We start from the raw sequence: 7,691 nt of genomic DNA on the forward strand, positions 1-7,691 counted from the left end.
AATATATATATATATATAGTTTTCTGAAAGAGAAAACCTTACTAATGTTATTTATTTATTTATTTATTTATTTATTTATTTTGAGACAGAGTCTCGCTCTGTCACTCAGGCTGGAGTGAAATGGCACAATCTTGGCTCACTGCAACCTCTGCCTCCAGGGTTCAAGTAATTCTCCTGTCTCAGCCTCCTGAGTGGCTGGGATTACAGGCACCCACCACCACGACTGGCTAATTTTTGGTATTTTTAGTAGAGATGGAGTTATGCCATCTTGCCCAGGCTGGTCTTGAACTCCTGACCTCCAGTGAATCACCCACCTTGGCCTCGCTGGGATGTGCTGGGATTACAGGCGTGAGCGACTGCGCCTAGCTAATGTTATTTTATTAATTGTTTTATTTGATTATTTTATCTTTGTTTTTTCTCTTCCTTTTTGTGTGTTTTTTAAATTTTTGTATTGGTATGCTTTCAATTATTTTTCTTATTTTCTTTTGTGTATCTAGATAGATATTTTCTTAGTGGTATCTAGGGGATCACATAAAACCTCTAAAAGATCCAATTTATTTATTGATTTATTTATTTTCTGAGACATAGTCTCACTCTGTTGCTCAGGCTAGAGTGCAGTGGCATGATCCTGGTTCACTGCAATCTCCCCCTCCCAGGTTCAAGTGACTCTCCTGCCTCAGCCTCCTAGTAGCTGGGATTACAGGTGTATGCTGCCACACTTGGCTGATTTTTGTATTTTTAGTAGAGACAGGCTTTCACTCTGTTGGCCAGGCTGATCTTGAACTCCTGACCCCAAATGATCCACCCACTCCAGCCTTCCAAAGTGCTGGGATTACAGGCCTGAGCCACTGTTCCTGTCCTTTTTTTTTTTTCATACAGTCTTGCTCTGTTGCCCAGCCTGGCTAGCAGTGGTACAATCTTCACTCACTGCAACCTTCCCGTCTTGAGTTCAAGCAATTCTTGTATGTCAGTTTCTCAAGTAGCTGGGAATACAGGCAGATGCCACCACACCCAGCTAATTTCTGTATTTTTAGTAGTTACAGGGTTTCATCATGTTGGCCAGGCTGGTCTCAAACTCCTGACCTCATGTGATTTTCCCACCTTGACTTCCCAATGTGTTAGAATTACAGGAATGAGCCTCAAAGCCTGGCCCATTCAATTTATTCTGAATTTTTAAAATTACTTTATATCACTTTTTATAGTCACTTTTGAAAACTGTATAACTTTTTTGATGGGCCGTGTTGCCTGAATATTTTGTATACTTTGTAATCTTTGATTGAGATTCATATATTAACAAGAAGCTACCTGTTCCAATCTTTATAATAATAGGTTTGTCCTTGTGTCATCTGAAATCAATTGTCTTGGCTAGAGATTCTGGGAATTTCTCAAACATGTTTTTAGGATGTGTCTTATCTAAAATGTTATATTTATTGTTTAGTTAAATCGGCTTATTCATATTTCTTCTTAATAATCAGTAATCACTTGTTACAGCCATTCCCTGTTTGGGTTACTGAAGTTTCTCTGCTTCTGTAACATTTACCTTTAGACTCAGCAGACTCGAAAACTGTCATTCTAACGTATATCACTATTTCTTTCAGCATTTTATGTTATGGGAGACATTATCTGGTGTCTAAAAAAGTTCATAGAAACCAGAAATAAAGATGTATGTGCCAATATTTTTCTTATTTCAAAAAAAGAAACCAGGAGTTGGCAATTTACATTTGTGTGTGTGTGAGAGACAGAGTCTCACTCTCTTACCTAGGCTGGAGTGCAGGGGCATAATCTTAGCTCACTACAATCTCTGCCTCCACAGTTGAAGCAATTCTCCTGCTTCAGCCTTCAGGTAGCTAGGATTACAGGTACTTGTTACCATGCCTGGCTAATTTTCTGTATTTTTAGTTGAGATGGGGTTTCACCATGTTGGTCAGGCTGATCTCAATCTCCTGACCTCAGGTGATCCACCTGCTTTGCCTTACCAAAGTTCTGGAGTTACAGGCATGAGCCATCTTGCCTGGCCAACAATTTCCTTTTTTTTTTTTTTTTTTGAGATGGAGTCTCGCTCTGTCGCCAGGCTGGAGTGCAGTGGTGCAATCTTGGCTCACTGCAGTCTTTGCCTCCCTGGTTGAAGCCATTCTCTCCCACAGCCTACCGAGTAGCTGGGATTAAAGGTGCCCGCTTCCATGCCCGCTAATTTTTTGTATTTTTAGTAAAGGCAAGGTTTCACCATCTTGACCACGCTGGTTTTGAACTCCTGACCTCATGATCCACCCACCTCAGCCTCCCAAAGTGCTGTGATTACAGGCGTGAGTCCCCATGCCCAACCAGCAATTTACTTTTAAAAGCACAATGTTATACTGGGCAGCAGGAAGAGCTGTGTTGGGTGTAACTAACAGAGCTTTCTTTTTCTTCTATGTGGCTGTTTGCATTCTGCTCACCTGGGGCCCTTCACACACTTAACTCATTTATAAATTTTTTACAATTTTATTTTTGTCAGCATGTTTTTATTACATTTATATGTCCAGGAAGAAATTAGAGTTGGTGGTATTCTGCTATGTCATCTTGCTTATGTAGTTTGTAGAATTTTATAGGTTAGATTTGTAAAGTGTATTTATCTGAGTCTAACAATTGAAGTAATGTGTTTTTGTTGTTTCTTTTAGTTATGAGTTCTCATTTTGCCCAAGACCTTTGGCCAGAGAAGAGCATACAAGAGTCTTTACAAAAAGTGATACTGAGAAGATATGAAAAATGCAGACATGACAATTTACAGTTAAAAAAAGGCTGTAAAAGCATGGGTGAGCATAAGGTGCACAAAGGAGGTTATAATGGACTTAACCAATGTTTGACAACTACCCAGAAAAAAATATTTCAATGTGATAAATATGGAAAAGTCTTTCCTAAGTTTTCAAATTCAAACACATATAAGATAAGACATACTGTAATACATCTTTTCAAATGTATAATATGTGGCAAAGCTTTTAACCGGTCCTCAACCCTTACTACACATGAGAAAATTCATACTGGAGAGAAACCCTACAGATGTGAAGAATGTGGCAAAGCTTTTAACCAATCTGCAAACCTTACTACACATAAGAGAATTCACACCGGAGAGAAACCCTACAGATGTGAAGAATGTGGCAAAGCCTTTAAGCAGTCCTCAAACCTTACTACACATAAGAAAATTCATAGTGGAGAGAAACCTTACAAATGTGAAGAATGTGGCAAAGCCTTCAACCGATCCACAGACCTTACTATACATAAGATAGTTCATACTGGAGAGAAACCTTACAAATGTGAAGAATGTGGCAAAGCCTTTAAGCACCCCTCACACGTTACTACACATAAGAAAATTCATACTAGAGGGAAACCCTACAAATGTGAAGAATGTGGCAAATCCTTTAAGCACTGCTCTAACCTTACTATACATAAGAGAATTCATACAGGAGAGAAACCCTATAAATGTGAAGATTGTGGCAAAGCCTTTCACCTATCCTCACACCTTACTACACATAAGATACTTCATACTGGAGAGAAACCCTACAGATGTAGAGAATGTGGCAAAGCCTTTAACCATTCCACAACCCTTTTTTCACATGAGAAAATTCATACTGGAGAGAAACCCTACAAATGCGATGAATGTGGCAAAACCTTTACTTGGCCCTCAATCCTCTCTAAACATAAAAGAACTCATACTGGAGAGAAACCCTACAAATGTGAAGAATGTGGCAAATCCTTTACTGCATCCTCAACTCTAACTACACATAAGAGAATTCATACTGGAGAGAAACCTTACAAATGTGAAGAATGTGGCAAAGCTTTTAACTGGTCCTCAGACCTTAATAAACATAAGAAAATTCATATTGAACGAAAACCCTACATAGTGAAGAATGTGACAAATCTGTTAAATGTTCCTCCACTTTTAATTAGCATACGATAATTTATACTGGAGGGAAACCCTATGAATGTGTTGAATGTGGGAAAGCCTTTAACCAGTCCTCGACTCTGACTAAATATGAAAGTTTATATCGAACATAAACCCTACAAATATAAAGAATGTGACAAAGCTTTTTAAGGAAATTCTCAACCCTTATTACACATAATTCATACCAAACAGAAACCCTACACGTGTGAAGAATGTGGCAAAGCCTATAACAAGTTCTCAATTCCTTTTTTTTTTTTTTTTTTTTTTGAGATGGAGTTTCACTCTTGTCACCGAGGCTGGAGTGCAATGGCACGATCTTGGCTCACTGCAACTTTTGCCTCCTGGGTTTAAGCCATTCTTCTGCCTCAGTCTCACAAGTAGCTGGGATTACAGGTGCCCAACACCATGCCTGGCTAATTTTTTGTATTTTTGGTAGAGATGGGGTTTCACAATGTTGGCCAGGCTGCTCTCGAACTCCTGACCTCAGGTAATCTACCTGCTTTGGCCTTCCAAAGTGCTGGGGTTACAGGTGTGAGTCACCATGCCTGGCTACAAGTTCTTAATTCTTAAGAGACATGGTGATAATTCATGCTGAAGAGGAACCCTGCAAACCTGAAAGATGGAACAGTGCTTTTACCAACACCTCCAAATTCCCTATATGTAAAAATAAATTATACTAGTGTGAGACCCTAGAAATGTATAAAACCTGACAAAGCGTTTATATGGTTGTCACACATGATTGTAGGTAATATAATTCATACTTCCAAAACTCCTGTGTGAAGAATGTGGCAAAATATTTTATTAGTGCTTACAGCGTATTTCACAGGAAAGCTCTTATCCTTGAGAAAAATTGTACACATACAAAGGATATGGAAAAACCACTAATGCCTACTCATATCTTACTCAACAGAAGAAGGTTCATAGTTAATAAAGCATTAAATGCAATTACTGTCAAAAAATCTTTCAGAAAATATAAGCCTTTAAAGTGAAGAAGAATATTTATTCTGAAGACAGCCATTATGAATATAAAGGGGGTAGTAGTGCCTTTACTTGTGTCACAGATCTTATTGCCCACATTTTGTACTAGAGGAAAGCCCTGAAGCAGTTGCTCAAGCTTTGTTTGAGGGAATCAAGGAAATTTATATTGAGAATAGTCCTGCAAATGTAATGAATTTGGAAAGACTTTTTTTTTTCCAAAAACTACAGCTTAGAAAACACCAGAGGGTTTATACTAAAATATATTTTGCAGATGCAGCAAATACGAAAACTATTTAATTCAAAATTGATTCTATGTAAATATCAGAGAATTTTTGATAGAATAATTAAGGCTCTGACACTTCAGACATTACACTAAATCAGAATTTTGAGTATAAAAACTAATCCACAGCTACAGCTGTTAGATAAATTATTTCTACATAACTTTTAAAAAAGTAGATTTTTGAGGCACTGTAATTACATTGAAAGTATACTTGTTTCCTTGAAAAAATTTTTTGAAAAGTGAATGATGTAATACAGCTTTCACACTGCTTTATGCTGTTGTTTTATTCCTATTGTATTCACATGTGAAAGCATATGATCAATTGATGCTGCATTAGAGATATTAGAGATTGTTTTTTATTAGTTGGGCATTATGTATGACCTTTTCTATGAGAGAGTAAGGACATTAAAATGTAAGATGCATGATGAAAACATAAGTGGAGAGGGTTTTTGTAGTTAACTTATATTAAGTAATGTATAAGGTGGGGGTTCATGTTCTCATTTGTATAATTCTAGCCTGTGACAATGTTGATGCTTTGAATGTCTGTTGAATGACCTAACCTACATTAACATGTATGCAGAACATCTTAAAACTTTTTTTCAAAAACCATGAATTACTTTATTAATAAACAAAGATAAAAAATAAGGTGGGGTTTCAGAGTAATGCTTTTCTACATTATAGTGAGAGAAAGAAATTAATTATAGTTAAAACTATTAAAATACGGCTAGGTGTATTTATTAGTTTAGACAGGTTTTAATATAATGTTTATGGTTTTTTAAATATAAAGTTGTATGGGCCGGACGTAGTGGCTCATGCCTGTAATCCTAGCACTTTGGGAGGCTGAGGCAGGTGAATCGCTTGAGGTCAGGAGATCAAGACCAGCCTGACCAACATGGAGAAACCCCATCTCTACTAAAAATACAAAAATTAACTGGGCATGGTGGTGCATGCCTGTAATCCCAGTTATTCAGGAGCCTGAGGAAGAATTGCTTGAACCTGGGAGTTCTTGGATTACAGGTGTGCGCCACCATGCCTGGCTAATTTTTGTATTTTTAGTAGAGATGATTTTCACCATGTTGGCCAGGATGGTCACGTACTCCTGACCTCAGGTGATTTGCCCACCTTGGCCTCCCAAAGTGCTGGGATTACAGGCATAAGCCACTGCACCCTCCCTATTTTTTTATTGAAATTTATTATTAGTATTTGTGGGTATATAGTATGTGTATATATTTATGCCTTGTATGGCGTATTTTGATTCAGGCATACAATATGTAGAAATTTCATTAGGGTAAATAAGATATCCACCACCTCTAGCATTTATCATTTGTATTGCAAACAGTGTAATTATACACTTTTAGTGCATAATTTAGTGAAGCAGGTGGATTGCCTGAGGTCAATAGTTGAAGATCAGCCTGGCCAACAAGGTGAAACCCCATCTCTACTAAAAATATAAAAATTACCTGGACATGTCGCGCACGCCTGGAGGCTTAGGCAGGAGAATCGCTTGAATCCCAGAGGGAAGGTTGCAGTGAGCTGAGATCACACCACTGCACTCTAGCCTGGGTGACAGAGTGAGACTCTATCTCAAAAAAAGAGAAAGAAATATAAAAAAATTCTTACATTTCTGAGTCCTGAAAAATTAATAAATATTTGTTATATAGTTTTCTTTGAACATGTGGTCTCTCTGCCTGCAAACATACAGACTTTCAGTGTCAATTTACATGGAGTTAACTACACAAATTACTCTGAAGATAAACCTTAGGTGTAAGAAAATTATGAAGTGAGTGTGTTTGTGTGTGTTTGCACATATTATCAGAAAAGCAATTATTCAAACAAAACTTATTTTAATAGCATGATTAATAGAAAAACATCTCAAAAATGCTGAAAGCAAATCTATACTTTTTGCTTTGTCTTGAATTTATTAATGTAAAATTTTATGGCTTATGGTTCGGATTCTTCCTAGAAAATGCCTATTAAAGCACAGGCAACTTTGTCTCCAGAAATAACACTCTTGAGTACAACAATAAAAGCCCTTTTCAAACAGAAAAAAAAAAAGATCATTTTTAACATTTATATTAATAAAGACAACTAAAATTAAATAATTGGATATTCTTTTATTGTTCTATGTGTGTGAATGTATAAAACCGTACAAAAAATAATTTAAGCCAGGAAAAAGATGTTAGTTTATAATGAATAAAACTGTAAAGTAGTTCATTATTATTTTGTAGTCTGCTACTTGTGATTATTTTATTATTGTTATACTTTAAATTCTAGAGTACAAGTGCACAAAGTGCAGCTTTGATACATAAGTATACATGTGCCATGTTGGTTTGCTGCACACATCAACTCATTTACATTAGGTATCTCTCCTAATGCTATCACTCTCCCAGCTCCCCACCCCCCGACAGGCCCCGGTGTGTGATGATTCCAACTGCCCTGTTCCAAGTGCCAAGTGTTCAATTCCCACCTATTGAATGAGAACATGCGGTGTTGGTTTCTATCCTGTGATAGTTC

General features: G+C 37.0%; 1 protein-coding gene across 1 annotated transcript in view; it reads left to right on the forward strand.

Annotated features, from left to right (window-relative positions):
- LOC108537312 (zinc finger protein 253) overlaps positions 1–5,440 on the forward strand; it is a 16,336-nt gene extending 10,896 nt beyond the window's left edge. The window contains exon 3 of the mRNA XM_017884582.1: positions 2,658–5,440. Coding sequence (XP_017740071.1) covers positions 2,658–3,934 — 1,277 coding nt within the window. The 3' untranslated portion in view covers positions 3,935–5,440. The remainder of the gene's footprint in view (positions 1–2,657) is intronic.
- The last annotated feature ends 2,251 nt before the right edge of the window (positions 5,441–7,691 follow it).

Source organism: Rhinopithecus bieti, unplaced genomic scaffold (assembly GCF_001698545.2).
Source record: "Rhinopithecus bieti isolate Rb0 unplaced genomic scaffold, ASM169854v2 scaffold_15125, whole genome shotgun sequence".
NCBI classification, from domain to species: domain Eukaryota; kingdom Metazoa; phylum Chordata; class Mammalia; order Primates; family Cercopithecidae; genus Rhinopithecus; species Rhinopithecus bieti.